The 26,302-nt window shown below is 36.1% G+C and overlaps 1 protein-coding gene across 1 annotated transcript in view; it reads right to left on the reverse strand.

The window, feature by feature from the left end:
* Positions 1–26,302, reverse strand: part of HCN1 (hyperpolarization activated cyclic nucleotide gated potassium channel 1) — a 391,050-nt gene that overhangs the window by 336,782 nt on the left and 27,966 nt on the right. The window contains exon 2 of the mRNA XM_019464315.2: positions 6,071–6,494. Within this exon, the coding sequence (XP_019319860.2) occupies positions 6,071–6,494 (424 nt within the window). The remainder of the gene's footprint in view (positions 1–6,070; positions 6,495–26,302) is intronic.

Consider the following 26,302-nt stretch of genomic DNA (forward strand, 5'->3'; position numbering starts at 1 on the left):
GTGTTAATGTGAGAAAGATGGCATCATGAATCTTATGAATATGTGTGTGTGTATACACACATACATTATGTGTGTGCGTGTATACACACATACATACATGCATTTCATTTCGTTTGAACTTCACAACTTTTCTATCAAGTTTATAGGCATGAATCACTCACTGTAAGGGCTTCTCCCTAGATTAAATAGAAAATAAAAGGCACACAATCTGAATGAAGTCCTACATATACTAATTTCCAGTATAGGGTTCATTTCACCTCACCATGTTTCTGGTGATGCGAAATACAAATCTCAAATACAACTATATCAATAATATTAATATTAGTACATGTGTTATACATACTAATATAGCACATATATTTATATATCATTATATATTATATATGATATAATATATATTACGTGATAATATTCATTATATATATTATATACGATAATATTCATTATATCAATTATAATTGACACTGAAATTATAAAACATTAAAAAAGACTTCATATAAGATCATCTCATATTTTACTATTGCTACAAACATTTCAAGGGCAAGAGTACTTGTAAAAGTTAAATCTCCCTCTAGAAAACTAAATAGCACACTTGCTGTATAGATGCAGGCAAATGCGTGATACATTTGTCACCTAACTGGTATTATTATCATTTTAATGTTTATTTATTTCTGAGACAGAGAGAGACAGAGCATGAGTGGGGGAGGGGCAGAGAGAGAGGGAAACACAGAATCCGAAGCAGGCTCCAGGCTCTGAGCTGTCGGCACAGAGCCCGATGTGAGGCTCGAACTCATAAACCGTGAGATCTTGACCTGAGCCGAAGTAGGTCGCTCAACCTACTGAGCCACCTCCTAACTGGTATTATTAAGTCCATCCTCAGTGGTCTCTAATCCCCTTCATTCTGCAGCACCCTAAAATGCACCCCTCTACCTAAATGCCTCAATGACACCTTATTAAGTCCATCATTAGCACAAATTCATGTCTATACCTCCAAGCTCACTCCCTTTACAACCTAGATTCTGGAGATACGGAACTGCTGTCTGAGCCAGGCTGCCTGTCCCTCAGATCTCACTGGAATGCCCTTCCCTCTCCCATTCAGTCAGCTTGGGAATTCAGACTCCAGCTTTGAAACTCAGTTCAGATAACTGTGAGCCTCTCTTCTTGTGGGAAAAAAAAAAAAAACAAAAAAAAAACCACCCTCTGTTGTTCACTCCCTCCTTTATTCTGCCACTTACCACACCATCTGTGATTATTTGCTCACATGTCTGTTTTTCCTACAAAGCTGGAAAGCTGGGATCTGCTTTGAATTCTCTCATGCAGCATCTGCACATAGGAGCTACTCAGTAATTGCTTGGGAGTAAAAAATGAATATTCCCTTGCAATTATTTAATGGATTTAGAACATGGAGGACTGTCATGTATTTAGGGGACAGGCATGCTCTGATAACCTTTCAGAACTCTGTACCAGTGTACAAGGAGAGGCAAAGGCAAAGTTGACAAGGACTGTTCCCTATAGACGCCTATATCCGGCAAAAGAAAAAGAAAATGCATATAAATAAGCATTAGCAACAAAGCTATCTGCATGAACAAATGCAAGAAGGGCCAGTAAAACAACCCAAATTAAAGGCACTGACCATTACAGCCCAGTCCCTCCAGGTCGAATATTTTCTGGAGATGAGTTTCAGCCTAGTTTTTAAAGGAGTGATAGAAAAAAAGAACAAAGCTTTCCACATCTGAGGTGTGGCACATGCAAAACTGCAGAAGCAGAAAGAACCATTCTCTGCAAGCACTGTAAAACTAAAACACAAACAGGAGAGAGTTGTTGGGTACAAATGTGAAGTGACAGTGGTGAGATGGGGGAACAGTTTGCTGGAGAGCCTTGAAGGCACAGCAAAGAAACACAGATTTGATGTGATAGGCAATAGAGTCTCTCTTACTTTTAGTTGGGGGGTAAGTGTAGGAAAATACTGGTGTTTGCTTACAGCAAATCTTAGAATTCGATGTGTTTTCTTAAAAAATGAAAGTAGTTAGAGTATGTATTGTGTAATTATAGATAGGCAATTTATAGCAAGAGTTAGTTTCTAATCTAAACCAATTAGAATGCTAAAATTAACCAAAGACAGAAACCACAGTCTGCATCAGCTCCCTGTGGAATAAATTTCCTTATTAATGCTCTGTTGTTAAACACACTTCGTATATAAACCTACCTCTAAGCTAACATAAAAATCTAATATTGATTGAAGAAGAGCATCTCAATGTTCCATAAACATTATTCATCTGAAATTGCTACAGACATATATGAAGATCAGAACCATAAACCCTCTTCCAGCCTAAAATGGATTTATTTAATTATGGCATGTCTCAAATCTACACAAGGAAGATTGAGGGCACAGGAGATAAGGAATACAAAATAAAATATTATACATCTGTATTCCAAAGCCATACTTATTACACAAGTGTCATGCACTTCCAACACTTTGTTTACATTGTGCATGAAGATTTTACACTTTATGTGACATACGATCCTACAAAAAAGATAACCATTACAGAGAACATGTCTCTTTTCAATGACTATTTCCTAACTCTCAAATAATATCAAGGGTTATCCCTCTTTGATAAAGTGACTGACATCAGCAAATGAAGGATTTAAGAATCCTAGAACACTTCACCTTTGCTAACTGAATAACCTCCGGTTACTAACCTCTTAATCTACCTTTTATCTCTTCAGGGTTTGGGATGGTCCTAAATTGCTACTAATGCTCCATTTTATTTGGTGGGGGAGGGGGATTTCCTCACTTTGTTTCTTTTAGGTCACAGAGAATGGGCTCCTTCTGTGATGGGTTACAAAATAACACCCAGGCTTGAGTCCCTCTTTACTGGAAATATAACATGAACAACAACATGATGAATTAAGGGGATGATTTTTTTTTTCAACCAAAATACAAGAGTGGGAAAGATGCACCTAGGTTTTCTGGAGATCACAGGAAAAGGAATGTTCTGGCCTGATTTATCTAAATTGCTACAGATTTTCATGTCACCTAGCATATGTAAAGTTTCAGTATAGCATCAGAGAGCTCTCTACTTTTGCATCCTAAAGCCATTGATCTAATTGCCTTGTGAAAACAACTTCCCTCCTGACTCCTTAACACCAAGTGTTTCAGAAATGAGTTGGCCAAATCACCTCTTTCCTTCTACATTAGCCACTACATTCAACTTTAGTAATGACAGTAACATAAGGGCTAAATTTTAAAGTTTCTGTATTTCATTCACAATATTTCTCTAATTTATTTGGCTTTGGCACTTCTTGTTGTTTTTCAGTTGAACTAATTCAGACCGAAAAAAAAAAATGCATCATTGAAGATGGAAGCAGTTTCCTATAGAAGGCAGCCACTTTCCTTGGGAATGATTCATTTAGAACAGTGGCAGCTTCCAGACTTCACACATTACTTCCCCAAATTTGCTGAATTTAGCATTAGCCAGCTTGGTACTAAAACACTCAGAACTCAAAGACATGTGGGTGAACTCACATCTTCCTCTGCAGTCTTATGCCAAATGCTCACAGAGCAAATTCTTCTGATTTATTTGTTGTATGTTCTACATGTAAACACATCCCAGTGGCATTTATAAAAATCAGGTAAAGATCCGCCACTTTGGAACCATTCAAGTTTCTCTCTGCTTTTGGTTTGAATCATGAAGGTGATGAAATAATTTGTAGCAAATTCTGGATTAATTATTCCTGTTTCTTCCCTGTTTAACAGTATTACTAGCAGACATTAAATATCACTGATATATGTGATTCTCCACATACATCATATAATCAAGAAAACATTCTTCACTTAAATGAGCTTATGGTTCATTTTATCATCAAGATCATTTATTTTTAAGAAAGATCTTGCCAACTCACAACTCTAGGCTCAATGTGTTTGGCTACCAAATTTCTGTAAGTGCATATTAAATTGCATTTTATAGTAATGATCGCAGAAAGCCGATGACCCTGAATTATATCATGGCATCTTTAAAACACCATCATGTTACACAGATCTAGGTGCCTGTCACCACTGCCAGGAACCAGAGGGCAACCGTGTATGGAGTGTCCTCTTCTATGACTGCATGGCCTGCCATTTTATCTGATAGGACACCATCTGTTCATCCTGCTACCACTCCCTAGGGTAATTGGGTTAAAACTACAAGACACTGCAAATAGTCACATTGCCCACTGTATTTTTAATTGCCTGGCTATTTATATCAGTGACTTTTCTTCTTACAGGATATTCATTAAAAAAAACACAAAACACGCTTGTGACCATGTTTTAAGAGGTAAATGTTCAACTCTAATGTTGCACAGACACAACCTTTGTTAAGAAAAGTTTCCTACAATTTCTTACTCAATCTATAAAACAGTGGAATATTAAGGTATTTATCATTGAAAGAATGCATGTAATAGTGAGAAACTATACAGTTTTGTTATATAATGTTATAAAATGTTAAAAGCATTTGCCCTGGGGTCAGATTAGAAGGTTAGAATCCCAGCTCCAGCTTTTACCAACTCCGGTTTTCTGGGCAAGCTACCAAAATTAGGAAAGGGAACTAATCCATGTAAAGAATACAATATATCATTTGACATATAATAAGCCCTCAATAAATATTAACTATTATTATCAATAATCATCTTGATTTGATATTAATCTCAAACTGGTATAACAGATTTTAAGAACCAAACATTTATAACATTTTAGATGGAATGTGCTATATAGAGACACATTACAAGATGAATCCAATTTCTCAAACGTGCTTCTTTTGATTTTGAATATAATCCATATCCATATTTTAAGAATGGCCCATTTTTATGCCTTTCAGCAGTGTCTTACACAGTGTTTTATTATTGCATGTCATTTTCTAAAATCCTGTGAACCAAAATGTCATTGACAGGCACACACAAAACACAGCTACCGTCTCACAGAAAGCAGAGCGAATGTTCACAGAATTTCTATTCTATGACTGGTTTAAACCTAAATTCCAAAACATAATTCTTCCCAAACATGTTAAAAAGCATTTTGGTAGTGACTAAAGCAATAATTAATCTATTGCCAGTATACTGTTGTCATTAGTGCTGGTTTAGAGACTCCGGGCCTTTTTGACCCTCATTTTTATGCAAACAGTAAAATTCAGGTTATAATTAATGTAAAAAAGCAGACTTAGAAGGAAAATAAAGTCAAAAAGGTTATTATGCATACTCTGGAATTAGGGACATAAACTCCTTTGCTCAGTGTTGGCACATTTAACTCAGATCCTTGGAAACTCCAGTTGGCTGAGCCCTTTCAGGACCCACCCACTGCATAAGAACAACAGATGCCCTCTTCAGCAAAACATTGGCCAGATTCACTGTATTTATGCACTGTACTATTTGTGTTTTCTATGTAATAATTTCTCTCCAGGGTAGCCTGTTTTTCAGTATTTTGAAACGAATTAATAGGGCACAACTATAATAATTAATTATAGGCAAAGCATAACACTGAGAAAATTATTATGCTGAAATTAGTCTCTATATATACAACTTGGAAATACTTTTTCAAAGTTTTTTCTTCAAACACAAATTCTCTGAAATTTCAGTGTTAGATGAAATATAAACCAGATTATCTCACAGAACTAATGATGCAAACTAGATTAGCAATCAGACCCTACACATCTTTGTTCAAAGATGGTACTTGATGTATTCATATTAAATAAAAAGAAACTTCCCATGGTAGAGAAGGGACTGCATTGGTTAGGATAAACATTTGTTGATTAGAGGGGATTTGTTTTTAAAGAGACTTAATTGGCATAAAACAAATGTTTTATAATCACTTTTTTTTTCAGTTGATTCAAATCCAGTATTTGACCATATCTTTTTTTTTTTTGACCATATCTTTTGAAGATACAAATACATCACTTATGCACCAAAAAGAATAAGTAGAATTTTTCTTCTCGAATCTCATAAAACTTATTACACATTGTACAGGTGTTCATCTTAAAAGTGATAGTTAACAATCTCATGATATAGTGGCTTGAAAAAAGTAAAAGATATGTCTTACCTCTTCCCACTGATGTATGTATCTAATTAACCTTGAAAGTCGCAACAAACGCAAGAGACTGAGAATTTTTGTAAACCTCACAATGCGAAGTGCCCTGGCTGTCTTGTAAACTTCTGAATCCATTCCTTTTTCTACAATGAGAAAGATATAATCCACTGGGATTGATGAGATGAAGTCAACCACAAACCAGCTTTTTAAATAATTCATCTTGATCACTTTAGGGTCCAGGATGATTTCAGAACTGTCTTCATTGACAGTGCCAGTCCTAAAATTCATTATCAGGTCCAAAAGGAAAACTGTATCTGATGCCACATTGAAAATAATCCATGGTGTTGTTGTTTGTTCTGTAAAGAATGTGATTCCAACTGGTATGATGACCAGATTTCCAACCATCATTATAAGCATTATTAAATCCCAATAAAACCTACAACAAATAAAAAAATCAGATTTTAATAGACAATAACCATTCTTTGCCCCCTCATAAAGAAATTTAATGACTTATGGTTAAATAAATGAGTACAAGAATGAAGTGTTTATTCTGTAAAGATGGTAACTCCTTCAATGGTTACAAATTAAAATCTAATTAATATATTCTTAAAGCGATGCATTGTTTATAGAATTCTAAAAATCATTTGATATAAAGTATTACTGAAATAAATTCAAGAACACTCAATCCTCCATTTACCTGATAAAAGAACAAAGACAACCTCCCCTATATTTAACAAGTAATATGCATGGAAATAAAGGAGAAGCATAAAACAAGAAGATCTACCTTAAAAAATATCATTTTGGGGAAGACTCTTTAGAGATGCTTTGAAGTACTTTATATGTCAAATTACCAATCAATCAAACACTAAGATACTAAAAATACTGGCAATATAAATTATATCTTAGGAGTACAGATTCGGTCAACCATAAATTTTAGGCTAGCCCATGGCTTCATAGTACTCCAAATATTTATGCTTCCTTCTTTTTTAGTTTGAAATGAGAAAAACCAATTTTGTTCTGAGGTTAAAAATAATTGAACAGACTACTCTAGGTTTTAAAAAAAAAATTTATGTTTTATTTATGTTTGAGAGTAAGAGAGACAGAGCATGCGTGGGAGGAGGGGCAAAGAGAGAGGGAGACACAGAATCTGAAACAGGCTCCAGGCTCTGAGCTGTCAGCAAAGAGCCCGACACAGGGTTCAAACTCACAGACCGTGAGATCATGACCTGAGCTGAAGTCAGACATTTAACCGACTGAACTACCCAGGTGCCCCGAGACTACTCTAGATTTTAAACTAGAATCTACTTAACTTGCACTTTTATCACTGTTTAATTGAACAAATACTTTAAATATATTCCCTCTATTTTTCTAAATAATTCTTCCTTAAAATTTCTGATTTAATTTTCAACATGTTTATGATTACTAGCTGCCTTTTGAAACATTCTCATCTCACCTTATATTAAAATTGGAAGAAAACCAGGAACTTTATTCCAGGTTAACACAGTGTAATTGAATTCATTGAAGATGATTGTAATGTTATTTTCACGAGGGTTATTTAAAGTCTATTGACCCTGTAGTGAACAGACTGCATATTTGTTACAAGTCTATACATATAAACATGAAGAAGCAGATCAACTAGCACGACCCTATCATCATGAAATAGTCTCCAGAAATATGAGTTACTTCATCCTGGTCATAGGTATCCTCTTCTGGCAGTTTTGTTGTGTAAATGATGTAAATTTCTACGACAGAAATTTCTGTTAACCAAGATACCTTTATTTTACATTACTTCTCCTTCTTAGACTACTTGGGTTACATTTTGGCAAGATATACAACTGCATATACCTTTCATAGTTACTATCATTCCGACTCTTGGGATAAAAGTAGTAGTACAAGAAAGAACTGTAATAGGTCTTCTCTCCCCTTGTCCCTACCCCCAGGATTATGTAACAGTAAATACTTGTCGGTTTGAAGATTTCATCAGTCTTGTGTCAAAACTTATCCTCGCATTTATAGACAAGTATACATATACCCACGCCAATCATACATCATGCACTGTCAATTTCAATGACATATTTTCTCTTTTTTTTTTCCTACTTTTTTAATGGAAATGCAAAATGTGCCACTGAATACACCAAGGACAGAGGAGAGGTGTAGAGGAGATGCAATATTGTAATAGCTATTTCCCAAAGAAGTGACATCATTGAACTCTAAAATGAAACCGTGTGTACCCTGAGGATTTTCACTTTTCTGGACACTCTTATCAGTCCCATCTGTGAGCTTGTCTCCCTGCCCTCCCCCTGAAGGCTGCTGGGTGTCACGCATAGCTCTTTTATCTTCTCTTCTACACAGGCTCTTTGAGCAATATCACACACTCATCCATGTCTTTATGATTAATTCATAACTGATGACTCCAAAGCTCCACCTCCAGTCCATTCCTGTCTTGTAAGCCTCCCAATCCTCATAATCAGCAGCCTATTAAGTCTATCCCCGTGCATATCTCACACTCATGTCTTACAGCAGGCACATGCTCAAGCTCATCTTCTCCTTGCATATGTATCTCTCACATGTCCCCTATGCCAGGGGATGGAACAACTCTATACCTTATTTGCAAGCCAGAAACCCCGGAGGAATCCTAGAAGACTCCTGGCCTTAAATCTGTTCAATCTCACACTTGATCAGTCACCAAGGCTGTTTGGTTCTTATATCTATGTATAAGTTGTATTCATCCATTTGCCCTTTACAATTCCCACTGCAACTATCTTCAACTAGAAATTCTCACCAGCTGTTTAATTTGGAGACAAGTTACTTAAATGCTCTCATCTTAAATCTTCTCATCTGTAAAATGAAGATTATTATAGAAACAGGGTTTTCTATACAGATCAAATGAAATAATACATGCACATCATATATCCTAGCATATAACAAACTGTGGTACACAATGCCGGTGGCCTACTTTGTATTCATTTACCTTTCCTTACCAAAAGAAATCCAGTTTTGTGGGGAGCACCCAGAAACCCACTGAAAGATACTCACTTTTACAGACATTCTTGCATTTCTCTCATTAAGACAGAAGATATTTTTAAAGAAAAACAACACATTCTATCCCTCTTACTCAATAGAAGAAATGAAGAGGATAAAGTGCCATCTAGTATTGTTATAGCAATAATTTTTATCACACCATAGCTTTTTATTAGTGGTACTTAATATGGTCTGAAGCCATCAGGAATCTCATTATCAATATAAAGCTCTATTAAACCTCATAATTTCCTTTTAAAGTATCACTGACTCTATTTTACAGACATAAACACAGATCTTGTTATAGACTTTGCATAATATAACACTTTCTTGAGTTAACATGGATTCATTCCTTATCTAGCCAAGGAAAATACAGTTGTCACCCACTCTAAAAGTATGATATAACTTCTGTTTTTTTAAGCAAAGAATATGCTTCTGAAAAGTGACCTCATGAGACTCTCTTGTCTACCTGCCCACAAGTTTCTTTTCTTGACTTTTTGCTCTGAAATATCTCTTGAATACTCAGGCTCAGTCTTTTCCTTAATTTTCAATTTCTGAGTCCTATACATCTTAGTATGGAATAATCTTTCCTGTCAATTCCTCTTTCTGTTCCCATTGTCATCTACTTTGGGCAGAACTAGTGCTTGCTTAGAATAACTCAAGCCTCCTGTCTACGGAATCTGGTCAATTCTGCCCATCAGTCCCAGAGCGACTTATCTAACACATAACTTGCCAGGTCAAAAACCATCAATGACTCTCTTGGGGCGCCTGGGTGGCTCAGTTGGTTAAGTGTCCAACTTCAGCACAGGTCATGATCTCACAGTTCGTGGGTTCGAGTCCTGCGTCAGGCTCTGTGCTGACAGCTCAGAGCCTGGAGCCTGCTTCGGATTCTGTGTCTCCCTTGCTCTCTGCCCCTCCCCTGCTCGTGCTCTGTCTCTCTCTCAAAAATAAATAAACATTAAAAAAAAATCAACGACTCTCTTAAGTAAAAATAATGCAGCATGGTTTTCAAGGCATCTTCCTTCCCTCCCAGCCTTTTCTTTCACACTTTATGGCAAGAACCTCATGTCTTAAGCAAGAGAGTACATGCACTTCCCTTGGCATCATGCTCACCTAGGTACATGTACAATAGATAGTTTCTTCCATTCTATTAATTCCTTTTCCCATTGGCACTCTACATACCCTTCATGCCTTGTTCTGACACTGAATTTCTTAGTTGTTTTTTTTCAACCCCCAGAGCAACATATATTTTTAGTATGCTTATTTTAGCTTTGCTTTTGTTACTAATTATTTGTTTTTATTTCCTCCATCACTACTGGGTTCAAGTTCTTTTTTTTTTCTAATTTTATTAAGTTTGCAATTTAATTCCAGGATAGTTAACATACAATTTGTTTCAGATGTACCATATAGTGATTCAACAATTCTATACAGTATTCATGGATACAAGTCCTCTGAAATTCAAAACTGTATTTTATCTTCTGTTTAACCTCTGCAGTGAATGTAGACAGTATATAGAATAACAAATGCTAAGAAGATAAATTAATTGAATTTTGACTGGAAACATACATTTCAGTAGGGATATTTAAAGTAATCCTTTTTATAAGACAAAAAGTAATTAATGTAGCAAATAATTTCTTGACTTATTATTTCTATAAATCTGGAGTTTTACTAATTGAGGATTTTTATAACATAGAAGACATTAAGGCAAATTAAAAAGGAAACAGAGATTAGTAATATATTATGAGGCTAGAAAGCCTGAAAACAAAGAAGTTTTGGATTTGATTCTTGGTTTGGTGTATTGTATTTGGTGTATTGCTTCCATTCACCCTGCTTTATACAGACAACATTTATAAAGGCTCTTAGTTGGACTTTGAAGGCAGAGTAGGGTTCAAATCCTACTTCTACTAGCTCCATAGGTTTGGGCAGGGTATTTAACTGCCTTGAATTTCTACTACTCTTTTTTTTTTTTTAACATTTTATTTATTTTTGAGACAGGGAGAGACACAGCATGAATGGGGGAGGGGCAGAGAGAGAGGGAGACACAGAATCGGAAGCAGGCTCCAGGCTCTGAGCCATCAGCCCAGAGCCCGACGCAGGGCTCGAACTCGTGGACCGCGAGATCGTGACCTGAGCTGAAGTCGGACGCTTAACCGACTGAGCCACCCAGGTGCCCAAACTTCTACCACTCTTGAGTTTCTCTGCAGGAAGACTGTAAGCATTGATGTATGCATAGTGTAGAGTACAGAACCTGTTATATAGAAAGTTTGTCTGAAAGACCAGCAGAGAGGGAACTCACTGGAAAACAAGTCTTGACCATGACAGTAGATTACCTAGGTAACCATTTTTACCTTGTACTGAAAGTAGACAAAATAGACAAAATAAAATAGTATTTCAATCATAATTAATGTATCACTAATAGCTGTAAGCTTAATTATCACTGAGAAATTATTTTTTGGGTTAAGAATCCATTTTTCCCATGAATTTTTAGAGGAGAAAAAGCAGCATTATAAGGACTGATCTGTGATATTAAACTTTGAAGAATTCAAAATTCAGTGACGCTTCTTTCTTTCTTTCTACCCACTTGTATCCCTCTAAAGCTTGTGGTAAATAAAGACAACCCTACTTCCCTAACAAAAGTTTCTCATCATCCTTCAGGCTTCCCTTCCCCTTTATAATACCTGTAGTAGTTGAAATAATCTGATGCCGAATATTTCTAACTTAAGGCCTTAAAGAAAATTTTAAAACTACCGTATTTCATTACTCGAGGTGCTTGTCTTTAAATTTGTCTCTCTAACTATTGAATGAAAGACTCTCTCTGCCCCCCCCCCCGATGGAATAAAATATTTGTAACTAAGTGGAATGGAGGAAAGAACTTCTGGTTAAATCCTTGATAACAGATTTATATGTGGCTCCTCTTTCACCTACGGTTGAAGTCAAATTATGTAACAAACCTGTCCTATTTCTCACTTAAGACTCATTCCTAAAAATTACATTTTTAGATATGAACCATAACTTGGCCATGTTTCTAAACCAAATTATTTATCAATCTAAATAAATGAATGAATATCCAGCTGGATGTTATTAAACATATAGTCCTTGCAATTATTTTTCAAATTTTATTTAAAACTGATTCAATTTTCAAAAGTCCAATAGCCTGATGATTAGATACATATCTTTTTTTTTTTTTAACTGAGGTACAGTTGACACAAAATGTTACATGAGTTTTAGGTATACAACACAGTGATTCAACAAGTCTATCTGCTGTTATGCGGTGTTCACCACAAGCCCAGCTACCATCTGGCCTCATAACATGCTGTTACAATACTACTGACTACACTCCCTACACTGTACCTTTTATCCCGGTGACTTACTCATTTCATAACTGGAAGCTTATAATTCCCACTCCCCTTCACCCATTTTTGGACATATCTGTTGAAAAATGAAGTGCCTTATCATAAATACTGTCTTCTCATAGTACTATCAGTGGCAATTCACCCTGCCAAATCTCAGCAACCAATACCTGAACTTTGATCTGAGGGGTTCTCAGACATCCTTCATCACCTTACAAATCTCACTACTTACAGAATACTCATATTGGGGTTGATACTTTACAGGACATGTGCCTTTCCTAAGCTTTGCAAAGGAGTCTTTCTGGGGCACCTGGGTGGCTCAGTCAGTTGAGCATCCAACTCTTGATTTTGGCTCTGGTCATGATCCCCGGGTCATGGGATTGAGCCCTGCATTGGGCGCTGTGCTGAGCATGGGCCCTGCTTAAGATTCTCTTTCCCTCTGCCCTTCTCCCCTGCTTGTTTGTGTGTTCTCTCCCTCCCTCTCCCGCTCTCTCCCTCTCTCTCTCTCTGTCTCTCAAATAAAAATAAAATATTAAAAAAAAAGAAGTTTTCTTAATCAAGTCTGTTATTTGCTCTAATGCCTTGATATCCTGCAAGGCCACATTATTGCCTATGGACAGTGTGGAGTGAAGAAACACAGAAAACACAGACAATTCAAATACAGGCTATTTGAAGCAAAAATATACTAGCTTTCTTAACAGTAAAACATTCCTAAGATCCTAACTGTGGCAAAAATTAACCTAACATATGGACAAAACTAAGTTAAACCATATTTGAAGACATTTAGATGTTTTCAAGTAAACATAGCAATTTACCCAATGAGAATATGAGATGGGTAGAATATGAGATGCAGTATGTTTTAGCTAATCTTATTTATTAAAATGAGCTAATGGAATGGAAATTTAATCCCTACCAAAGTAGTAAGATCTGTACCAATCCAGGAAAAGTAAACAGGTTTTCTACCTCTCCCTTCTGCAACTGCGTTTTTTCATTGTGTGTTAATCTTCTAACTGCCAACATTAATGGCCTTGTATTGGTACATTTACTCTTGCATTTTACAGTGTTGTTTACTCCTCCTACCTGAAACTCTCTCAAACCTTTAGTTTCTAAGATTCTGTATTTTCGTAGTTTCTCACTTGTATTTATAAATTAGCAGAAGTTTATTTTCCTCAACCTTTATCTGACTCCTCTTCTTCCTCTATTAAAGTAGGCAGTCTATGTGATCATCTCACCCAGCTTTTCAGCCCTCCATTTACTCCCTCCTTTGGTCACATCAACCCCCAAATGCTAATACGTGAACATAATATGTCAACGTAACTAATATGTTAAATAAGTGGTTCTCAAATCCATCACTGGCCTTAACTTCTGAGATGGAGTTATGGATTTCTAACTATATTCATGATAGTTAGTCCCAATGGAACAGCCATCTCAACAGGGTGAAATCTACACCAATTAACCTTCTGGCCCCAAAATAATTCCCCTGATATTTTTATTTCTGTTTATTATAGCATAGCTACCACTGCTGCTGCTCCTTCTGCTAATGCTTCTCCTCCTTCTTCTTCCATCCCCCACCCTCCTCTCTTCTTCCTTTCGGTCACCCACGAGGCATAAAACTTAAAAATTATCCCTGACTCCTCTGTCAGCCAGCTCTGGCATTTGATCATTTGCCCAGTCTTACATCCTTCTAATACAATAGTTTTCATATGCAGCTTTTCTCTTTGTTCCATTGCCAACATTTTATATGAAGTTATTATATCATTATTCTGCTTACTAATTTTCCTGTTTCTACCTGCCCTAGTAAATTACTTTCTATTTATATCCAGACTTCCCTATTGCATGCAAAATGAAATGTAATCATCCAGAATCTTCTAGTGTATCCCAAATCTATATCTTGAAACTTATCTTTTTTTGTACATACATGTTCCTTAGCTAAATTTAAAAAGACTATTTTCCAGATTCTTTGTTTTTGTCACTGCCTAACAAATGTCTGGGATTTCCTCTTCCTAAAATCCAAATTCAACCTCCACATTTAGTCTTAGTACTGCAATGGTCAACCTAAATTTAATGCCACTACTCTCTTTTATCCAATCCCAGCCCAGGTGGGGTTCACCTCCTCCCTGCCTCTAACTCCTATCGCAATTTTTCTATGTGATTTCCAGCATTTGAGAGCTCCTACAAATGAACAGTGAATATCTTACCAAAATATGGTACCAATAATAATTTGGCAAAGACCATTTAATAAGCGATGTCTGAAAATACCGCTCTTGAACTTATTCCTAGCCAAACTATAGGCCAATCTTCTTTACACTTAAATTGCCTAGCAAACAGTAGATATACTTCCAACTTCCCAATGATCAAACCCAAATTAATCACATTTATGTTAAGAAGGGGTTGTTCCACCATTATAAGATTTTAATTAAAATACATGATCATTTGTTCCTTTAAATGGTTTGGAAATTAAACAGGTATAAACTTTTTTTTTTATTTTATCCTTGAGTGGTAGAATTATGACGCATATTTTCCAACTTTTCTAATTTTCTTGTTTTAGACAACGGAAAGAAAGATATCATTCAAGGGTATTTTCATTATGGCATTCAAATTTATTTTAAAGGAAGGCCACAATTTTCATTCCACTGAATCAAAACACCTGTTTACTCCCAATTGTCATGCATGAAATATATATCTGCAAGTCTACATGGCTTTAATCAAAAGGTACAGAATGGAAAAGAACTCCTTAAAGATTAAGTAGTTTTATGCTGCAGTTTTCTATCTTTATGATGATATATAGATTTTCCATAAACATCAAAATCATTAACTTATAAAAGATGAGTACAAAATATATAAAATAGCTCCTAGTGCTTAATTTTAGAGTTCTTTAAAAACAGTCTAATCTAAAACTACTCCTTAGTTTCTTAGCCTTATTTAATTTACCGTAAGTGATTTTTTAAAATTGTATTCTCCACTGTGACTCTCAGCATTTTATTCCTTTAAGGAAAGCAAAAATATTGTGAGTGGTCATGTCAAACAAAATGCGTGCTAGCACCATTCACTCTAGTGTAAAATTCATTAAGTTGACATCCATTTTTTTTAACTATTTCCAAGGATGGACTAAAAGAAACTCCATATTAACTAACCTTACCACTAGATAGTCCCATGACACAGACATTGAGGACACCTTTATTTTAAAGCTCAATTAAATGACCATTAGTTCCTAAGGGCTTTATATTTGCTGATATACTTTGGTCCAATCACTGCGAAATTTTGCAGAGAAGGAAGATGACTGACTTCTTCCCCGTCTGAATACATAGCTAATTTAAAGGTTTATTAAAGTTGGAGGTTTTAATTTCAGAATAATTCTTCCCTCATTCTTGCCACAATCTTCCCACCACACTGCTTGTTCTTGAATTGTCCGGTTTATCTTTCTCGTCACTGATAATTTAGGTCACTTCCCCTGTGTTTGTTACCTGCAAATCTCAAAAAACCCTTATCCTCTTTGTTCATTCCTAAGCCGCCAAAGCCACACAGATCCTTTGTATTACTGCTGCAGCTTGAAGGTGTGATGGAAGGTTCAAAATCAGTATCAAAGTACATTATTGTGTCCTCAAGTCTGAAAAATGCTTACATCTTATGGAAGTTTTTGAATGTGTTCAAGATCCTGATTTCTGCATATAATTCACCTCACTGAATACTTACTTAAAAAGAAAGCAACATAAGGGCGATAAAGTATAGGTAAGATTTATTTCTTTTTACTTTTTTTAAGTTTATCTATTTTGAGAGAGAGAGAGAGAGAGAGAGAGAGAGCGAGCACAAGTTGGGGAGGGGCAGAGAGAAGGAGAGAGAATCCCAAGCAGGCATCAGTGCACAGCCCAACCTGGGGCTCGAACCCATGCACTGTGAGATCATGACCTAAACCGAAATCAAGAGCCGGATGCTTAACCCACTGAGCCATCCAGGCGCCCAACATTTATTTTATAATAGGCGCTTTGTAAACACTGTCACATTTGATACTCAAAATAAAAAGTTGGCAGCATTATCTAAATTTAAGAGGAAACTGAAACCCAACCAACTAAGGTCTGTTCTTAAATTCTTGTAGGCAGGAAATGAGTAAAATTGCTTTTGAACCTATGACCAACTTTCATCCTTATACACCTTCCACCATATTTGATGCTTGAATAAATGATTCAAGAATATAAGAGTAATATTAAACAAGCACAAAACTTTCCCACACTTTGTAGCATAGTAGGGCAGCACAACCAGACTTGCACCCGTCCTTATCAGTTACCTATCTGAAATGAAAACAAAAAAATCTGCCTTGGCCTGCAAAGATATCTCACTAGTGTATAAACCAAAATCAATTCACATGCTCTAAAGGCAAAAAACATTTGGAAAACAAAAGTCAAATTTAGTACCAAATATTTTCTTCAGGTGGTTACATTATAACAATTCCAACAAATATGTACTAGCTACCTCTGCACAGTAGATATTGTTCTTAGCACTTTGAGAAGGCAAACACATATTATGTACAAACTCAAGAACTTCCAACTTAATAGGAAAATGAAAACTTGTACTTAAATAAGACTAGGACAAAGTTTAAGACATGTTCATAAATAGTACACGGTAAGCACTCTGGGTTTCCAAAAGAGAAAAACAATTGATCATCCATTTTAAAAAGTACTACTATTAAAGAAATTTACAGAAAGCATTTGCTGAGGAGGTCCTGAGGTTGCATTTTATTCACAGCACAAACATTAATTTATCAACAAATATGTTCTGCTTCCTAGGCTTGTCATTAAGCACCAAAGAGAATTAGACATAGCCCCAGTCCTCAAGAAAAGAAGGTCTAGGAAAGATAAACAACAATATTTTCTAAAATATTACAAGTTCTATGACAGACATAAAAAGAGCAATCCTAGGATGGGCAGACCAAGGGGAATGATCAAGTCTTCCTTGGGGGAAGGACAGAAGAACTGGGCAGGATTTCAAAATCAGTAATTGATACTTACACAACTACAAAATCTTGTATTGGTGTGCACGATGCCACACATATTCACTGAGTATTAAAAACAATCCTAATTTCTAGGTTACCACTAGGAATACCAAGAGAAACAGACACAATGTAGAGTTAAAGGGACTGAATGCCATGAAATCTATAAGGTCTGGTGGTGCATTTACGTTTTAGTTAATGCTTTAGCTGTTCCATTATAAAACAAATCCAAGGCTACATCGAGTATTTTCTCTTCATATATTTTAAAACCTTGTTTTCCCAGTTAAAATGAAGGATGATGATCAAGCACAGCCAAGAATGTAATCAAATAAAAGCTCAATTAAAAATGTTACATCCTTAGGGGTGCCTGGATGGCTCCGTTGGTTGAGCCTCCAACTCTTGATTTTGGTTCAGGTCATGATCTCACAGGTCGTGAGTTTGGGCCCATGTGCTGTTAGCACAGAGCCTGCTTGAGATTCTCTCTACTCTCTCTCTGCCTCTTCCCAGCTCATGCTCTCTCTCTCAAAATAAATAAATAAACATTAAAAAAACTTGAATGTTACATTCCGCTTATATTTATAGATTTTACACTACTATATTTCCCTCAAAATACTTTAAAAAATCATCAGTATCTACTTCTTTTTAACAAAAGACTTTTGAAGTTGAAAATTATTCATGTCCTAGATTTTAGGTTCTATAGAGATAAATAGAAATATTACTTCCATTTAGCCTATGATTTTTCCCTGAAACAATAATAAAGATATTATTTCATAGTTAAATTACATTGAGGTTTTTACCCACTGGCAGCTGCATATTATCTGAGGAGCAGACTGGGTGATTCGTCAAGTACATGCTTCTACCAGGAACATATGTTCCCAGGTTTGTAACAAGTATCAAGGGTATGTTGGCAGAGTACCATTTACTGTGGAATATTTAAGAATTGAGGACCAAGTTTCTTTAATTGTCTGGGTAATTCACACAAATATCCGGGCATATTTTAAGCACACCTGCCAGTAGGAACAATTTTCAGTCACCTACAGAGGAATCAAATGAATATGCGCTCCACATCACTTCTGCTCCCCTATATGTGTGTTTCTGCATAGCTTTAACTTGAAATATGTTTGGCATCTTTTCTTTCATCCCTTCCTTCTTCATTCAGTGACATTATTAAATGTTGTGGGTTTTTTTGTTTGTTTTGTTTATTTGCTTTAACAGACCACATATCCAAAATAGGATGTTGCTCCATAGATAACTGAATCCTATTAATAGGCAGGTCTTATATGTGCTTTTTTATGTAGCCCATTGCCCTGCAGGAAATTTTAATTTTTTTTAATGTTTATTTATTCATTTTGAGACACAGAGAAAGTGTGAGTGGGGGAGGGGCAGAGGGGGAGAGAGAGAGAGAGAGAGAGAGAGAGAGAGAGAGAGAGAGAGAGAGAGAAAGAGAGAGAGAAAGAGGATACCAAGAGCCCTATGCAGGACTTGGTCCCAGGAACCACAAGATCATGACCCTAGCCAAAATCAAGAGCTGGTCATTTAACAGATTGAACCACCTCAGGCACCCCTGAAATTTTAAAGCTAATTATAAATTTATTAAATCCTACAAGAGGTTTTTCTGGTGTGTACATTTCAGTTCATTTTTAAAAAACAGCTTCACCTTCAGGTAAGTGACAGGCTGTGTGTTTAGCTTCTTCCACAGCTAAGAAAACAAATAACAAAAACAGAAAACTTGTGAGGAAATAAAATTTCTGGATTTTCTAGGTACCAGAGAGATAATTGGGGGGGGGGGGGGGGAGGACCCAAGAACTGATCTTATATATGTGTCAAAGAGAACAATACTTGAAATCATTATTTTGTTGCCTTTTGAGATTACCAACTAAAAGGTCATTATTTCAAAACCCGTAGGGTGTTACAGAATCACAAAATATTACAAGAGAAGTATCAACCTACAGAATATGTTCATGAGAATTAAATCATGCCAAACTGTTGGCAATTTAAAATCGATGTAAACATCTTAATTTATATTCCTACCCAATATTTCTGACCTTTTCTCTCACTAATTCTCATCCTGCTCATGGAGCTTTAGACAGGCTAATCTAATTACTTGTCCTTTGCACCTCCTTTTCTTAATTTCTTCTGCACAACTGCTCCCTGCAAGAGTTTGGAATACACTTCATCCCTTTCTCCTCTTCCTTAGCTTCTGCGTCCTCCAGCAAAACAACCCATCTTAGCATAATCCTGAAGTCTCTGAGCCACAGTCATTCCTCTTTTTCCTCTGAACCTCTGTGACACACAAACCTTAGAATGTATAAAGCCTAATCCAGGGTCAAGTTGTGGCATTTCCAAAGTATCTTTTTAGGTGGGTGATGTGGAAAAGGGATTTAGGATTTGAGTAAAACTATTTCCTTAGCCAACATACTGCCTTTGTTTAGAGTTGTAATTGTTGTCCAAATATAAATAAATAAATAAATAAATAAATAAATAAATAAATAAATAACAACCTATCCTAAAGATACTTAGTCATACTTCACGTAAGATTGCAAAAAATATTTGGGCAGGCACAAGCTCTCACAAGCCATCTCTTGGTATTTTATGGAAAGCAATGACTATGCCTTAGTGATGGATTGCATTTAAAAGCAAAACAAAAGAAAACAAAACCAAACAAAACCTGTTACAGTGCAGTGCACATGCTAAGATCAGGAGAAGTATTCCTAAACTGAATGAAGAAATAAACTCTACACTTGGCCAAGTGCCCCAGTCACACAGTCTCTAAGTACGTTGTCTTTTCCCTCATACACACACGCACGCGCACACACACACACACACACACACACACCTGCTTTGTATTTTTATATGCATGTGGACAATTTTTCTAAGGTATATTTCTCCAACTACTGTAGATATACTGTACTCAGAAATCACACGTATTTCTATTTCTCATTATATCCCCATTATCTAACACAGTGCCTGTAACCACAGTGAATCATCTAAATATCTACTGAATAAATGAATGCATGAATAATTCTTTTTTTTTTTTTAATGTTTTATTTATTTTTGAGACAGAGAGAGACAGAGCATGAACGGGGGAGGGGCAGAGAGAGAGGGAGACACAGAATCGGAAGCAGGCTCCAGGCTCTGAGCCATCAGCCCAGAGCCCCGATGCGGGGCTCGAACTCACGGACCGTGAGATCGTGACCTGAGCTGAAGTCGGACGCTTTACCGACTGAGCCACCCAGGCGCCCCTGCATGAATAATTCAAGGCATTAAGAAATAAAGGAATTGTGGGACACCTGCATGGCTCAGTCAGTTAGGCTTCCAGCTCTTGATTTTGGCTCAGATCGTGATCTCATGGTTCGTGAGATCAAGCCCCATGTTAGGCACTGTGCTTCTTGGAATTCTCTCTCTCTCTTTCTGCTTCTCCCCCATTCATGCTCTCTCTCTTGGTTTCAAAATAAATAAATAAAACTTTAGAAAAAAATAAAGGAACTGTATTATAATTTCAGCATGTAAGTATCTATCTCTTGAAAATCTTAGTCTGTTTTGGGGACCTCAATATCATGAAAATGTGGACAAGCTGGAAGATGTCCAGAAAAGAATGGGGAGGAAAGGTGACTGAAGAAATAGAAAGACTAACTTCTGAGAAAAGACTTAAAAAACTGAATTCATAAAATCCAATTAAAACTGTGAAACAATGTGAATAGATTCCACACATTCTTTAAGTAAATAAGGACTTAGTTTAACCAGTATAGCGAAGGAAGAGCCATGGAGCCTATATTGGCTGGTCTTATAAACCCCAATGGCTTTCATGAAATGAGCCACAGAGGGGAATGATAAGAATGCTTAAAAGGATATTTTTTAAACATCTCGGAGGCCTGAGGTTACCAAGTGGTTGGTTTGAGATCTGTCTTACGATCTTCCCAGAAGCCTACGCTAGTCTGTTGGATAGAAGCTACCATTCTCACACTGTTTGCTACACATCGAAGGGTTTATTGCAGTATTATTAACAATGGCCAAAGTATGGAAGCAACCTAAGTGTCCACTGAGAGGTGAATAAAGAAGATATAATGTGTGTTTATGTACATGTGTGTATGTGTATGTATATGTATATATAGGTTGTATACGTGGTACGTATATGTGGTATACATATATATGTAAGATGGAGAATATATGTAATATAATATATAGTGGAATATTACGCAGCATAAAAAAATACGAGATCTTGCCATCTGTGACAGCATGGATGGATTATGCTAAGTGAAATAAGTTAAACTGAGAAAGACAAATATCATATGATTTCACTCATGTGGAATCTAAAAAATAAAAATAAAAAAAGAAAGAAAGAAAAAGAAAAAAACACGCAAACAGAAAGCAGAATCAGACCTATCAAAACAGAACTGATGGTTTCCAGGGAAGGGGGTGGGGGTAGGGAGATGGGCAAATGGGTGAAGGGGAGTGAGAGATACAGGGTTCCAATTATGGAATGAATAAGTCATAGGAACAAAAGGGACAGCATAGGGATTACAGTCACTGATACTGGAACCGTGTTGTATGGGGACAGATGGTAGCTACACCATCGGGGTATTCTGCTGTGTGGTGAGCACAGCATAATGTATAGAGACATTGAGTCACTAAGTTGTACACCTGAAATTAATGTAACATTGTGTGTCAGCTATACTAGATTTTTTTAATATGGGGAAAACTATTTGTTTCATGCCCACTTGTCTTATATTACTCCTCCTCTGAGTAAAATCCGTATGTCAGATTTTAAAAGAAATAAAGGTATTATTTTAGAATGACAAACCCCTTTACATTGAAAACTACTGAGTTTTCCAAAAAAAAAAATCAAGAGAAGTAACAATGAGTTGAGATATTTTAAATATTAGTACAGCGTCAAGCATACTGTAGGCTCTGGGAAAACATTAACAAAGATTGATACTGTTAACAAATTCACATCACATTAAATTGTAAAACGCGTATTAAGAGAAAATCATGCCTAGGATCAATATAAAATGTTCTGCAAGTTATCAACACACACATTTCTAAGACATTCTGAACTGATGAAACTCTAGGAACTCATATTGGTAAGATGAATCAGTATGATAGCTCTATTTTGCTACCTTTCAACTTGGTTGTTAACTACTACGACATTGCAGGACTTTGTCAGACAACAGCTATTTATTTCCCAATTGCTATAAAACAACTTAGTATTCATAAAGTATTTTCACAGCAATCATTTTTGTTGTATTTAGTCAACAGTTCTGTGAGATGTACAAGAACGTTTTATTAGTTCTATGTTTACAGAAGAGAAAGCTGAAACTAAATGGTATGTGACTTAGCCAAAACCACTTGGCTAAGTATTGGCAGCTGAGACTTGAAACCAGGTTTTCTGGTAACTGATCCAGGGTTCTGCCCAATCCAACACTATGCATCATATTTCTTTTTATTTGTATTTATTCATATTTTTACACAAAAAATCAATTATTTTTATGCCATAGCCATAGCACAAGTTTCCTTATATTCATCAGAGTGACTTAATAGAAAATAATTAGTACTGAGGTGCCCGGTAGCTTAGTCAGTTAAGCATCCAACTCCTGATCTCAGGGTCATTGGATCAAGCCCCACAATGGGCTCCACACTGGGCATGGAGCCTAGTTAAAATAAATAAAAATAAATGAAAATAATTAGCACTAATTACCAAAGTAAACTGTCACAATTGCAAAATTACGTATTTATCCCTGCTTCCCCTCTGAATATGTACTACTGAACATGCATCCTAGATAACAGATCCATAATTTGGACAGGCAATATCCACTTATTTAATTCCAAGATTTATGTATATTATCAGGCAACCACGCATTCTTTTGAGTAGCAGGAATCTTATTTAATAAGCATAATGTTGTCTTTTTGCCCTATTGTTTTCCAACTTAGTTGCTCTTTACTTTAAAACAAATTTATAGGGGCACGTGGGTGGCTCAATTAGTTAAGCAACTGACTTCAGCTCAGGTCATGATCTCACGGTTCATGAGTTCGAGCCCCACATCAGGCCCTGCACTGAAAGCGCAGGACCTGCTTGGGATCATCTGTCTCCATCGCTCTCTGCCCCTCCCCCACCTCTAAAAATAAGTAAATAAACTTAAATTCTTTAAAAAAATTAAAGTAAAATAAAAAATAACAGTTTTATAGAAAAATAATACTCTGCTGTTACCTTGAAATATTTGTGTCATATTTGTGTTTATATTGACCCAAATAATTCCTGGTGTTAGAAAAAAAAAAAATCCACTGAAGAATAAGCAGTATGACAAGGCAGAAAGAAGACTAGCTTGGATACACAAGTGCTGAACTTCAGGTATTTAGTAGTACCTAGACCTTATAATTGAAAATTTGTGTCTCTCTGGATATCTACCTTCTTCCTTGTAGAAACTGAACCTGGACAGTCTCCAACAATCTTCTCAAATCAGAGTTTTACTTTGTAGGATATATGTGTGTGTCATAGCAAGAATATGAGAGTCCTGAGGCCATTTTTAAGAAATTTAACATGAAAACTAACTTAGGGAAGGCAGAAAAGAAGGGAGTAAAAAATCCTTGTGAGGAAAATATAAGATGTGGGACTGCCTGGATTCGAGGAGAAGGAAGCTAAGAGAGTCAAACGAAACTCTTGTGTCTTACGCCAGAGACACTAGACAATGATAGCAAGGAAACTTTGCGGTAGAGGTGGGGAAAATTATAAATTTCATTTTGGACATAATGTGTTTAGCCCGTTTCATATTTGCATGATGGAAGACAGTTAGAACTATACTGTTTTAGAATTCAGAATGGATGCCAGGACTGGGGAAACAACTTTAAGAGTCTTTGCATAGATTTGAAAACTGAATCTACTCATGGGAGAATATGAGCCCTCCAAGGGGGCAATTACAGACAGAAAGGAGGAAAGAGTCAAAGTGATGGTCATGAGCCAGTCCACTCTTGGGCAATAAGAATATGAACAGGAAATGAGGCTGGATGGAAGTCTCTGAGAGAAGGAAATGGGGACTTGGCATAGGGAGAGTGCAAATATCTTTCCAAGAATAATGGAGTGACTAATCCATTTAGTTTATATTTCCCTTTATAAATCTTAATCATTAATATATTTTTCTGTCATTTACGTGCATTATTGTGATAGTGAAGTTTTTCTAAAATAAAAATTGAATACTTATTAAGAATCAGTTTTAGGAATAAACACATATTTGCATTATCTGTCATTAAGCTAGATTTCAATAACCTAAGCCAAGAGAGGACAAGTTTTCATGTAATTATACTGATCAGTATGAAATGCTATGTTTGAATAATTCACATAAACATAGTATTGGTAGTACATATTTCTCACCTCAATCCAATAAAATTTTATTTTATTTCAAAAAAATTTTTGATCTTTTATACTGTGCAAGACATCATGCATGACAAGTGTTAAGATGTATGAACATGACTACAATGCAAGTTACAACACGATCAATTCAGGTGATAATTAATAGAACATAAACAAAACACTCTGGAAATCCAGGAGAGAAGGAAACTGAGAAGTGAGTTTAGGGAACTTAGTTCAGGGAACTGGAGGAAACTGCAGAAAAGTGACACTTAGCTAGCTGATCTGGGGATTTTGATAGATGAAGATGATGTGGGGCCAGAGAGCGCATTTCAGATGAAAAAAGAATGGATTAGGAAAGTCCCAAAGGGAGTAGATAAAGGGACTGTAGCTTCAGCATATGACTTATTCCTGCCAGATAACAGGTGCTCCAAATATATCTGTCGTATTAGTGAATGATCAAATGAATGAACTGGCATGCTAGCCTCGGAAAAATCATATGATTCAACTAGAATGTAAACTGTATCAAGATAAATAGAGGTAGTTTGGGCTATTCATGATGTTATTGTTCTCTGCACACCGCCAAAACTCGAGCTCAAACTGCAGAAGGCTGAACTTAAAATTGAATTATTAAAAATTATTGATGATAATATTTGACCTGAAATATAATCTGTCATATGCGATACCACAGACACTTCAATAGCTATTGTATCAAGCCAAATCTTGAAAATGTGCATTTTTATTATCTTAACTTTCCCAAAGCTTTATATTGTTTTCACATGAAATGTGTATAAAGATTACATTCATCTTTACGGGCATGGCTTAGTTCTTCTCCCAACAAGAGGGTCATAAGCACTGATCCTAGTTTAAGAACCATATGCATACAAGTGAAAGGAGTGATGAAATGAGTGTGAATGACTGGGAATAATTGATCTTAACAGCTGGTTCATTGTCATAGGCTCAGCCAATAATTACTACTAAGCTTTGTGATGAATTCCTGAAAATGTGATTGAATGCAAAAAATGCAATATACCTACCTGCTGTAAAGGGAGAGCGAAGGGGTTGAGGAATCTAGATCTGACAGGTGAGATTTGGACAGGGGAAATGAAAGGGGCAAGAGGAATACAAATATGCCAGTATTTTAAGTGTGGAAGTATTTGAGAGGCTGTACAGAAATCAACCCTTGCAGAGCAAAACAGTAAATTCTGGAGAGAAGTTGGAAATAGAGAGGAATAGGCAGAATGGGGTTCGATTACAAAGGAATTTAAAAGTAACCAGAAGAATCTGTAGTCAATATGGAATACAAAAGGAAGATTTGGAAATTCTTGAAGAACTGAGCAGCATAATGAAATAAGACTTTCTTTTTCTTTCAGAAATTTTCCATAAAAGCAGTGTAAATAACAAAATGGAATGGAATATGAGTTCAGTTGGAAGGAGGTGATAGAAGTATGGTGCGATGGGGATGATGAGAGTCTGACGACGTTGGAGATAGTGGGAAGAACGAAGAGAAAAAAGTTTTACTTTGCAACAATACCTAGTACAGAAATGGAAGG

Source organism: Panthera pardus, unplaced genomic scaffold (assembly GCF_024362965.1).
Source record: "Panthera pardus isolate Hobbes unplaced genomic scaffold, ASM2436296v1 HiC_scaffold_2, whole genome shotgun sequence".
Classification (NCBI taxonomy): domain Eukaryota; kingdom Metazoa; phylum Chordata; class Mammalia; order Carnivora; family Felidae; genus Panthera; species Panthera pardus.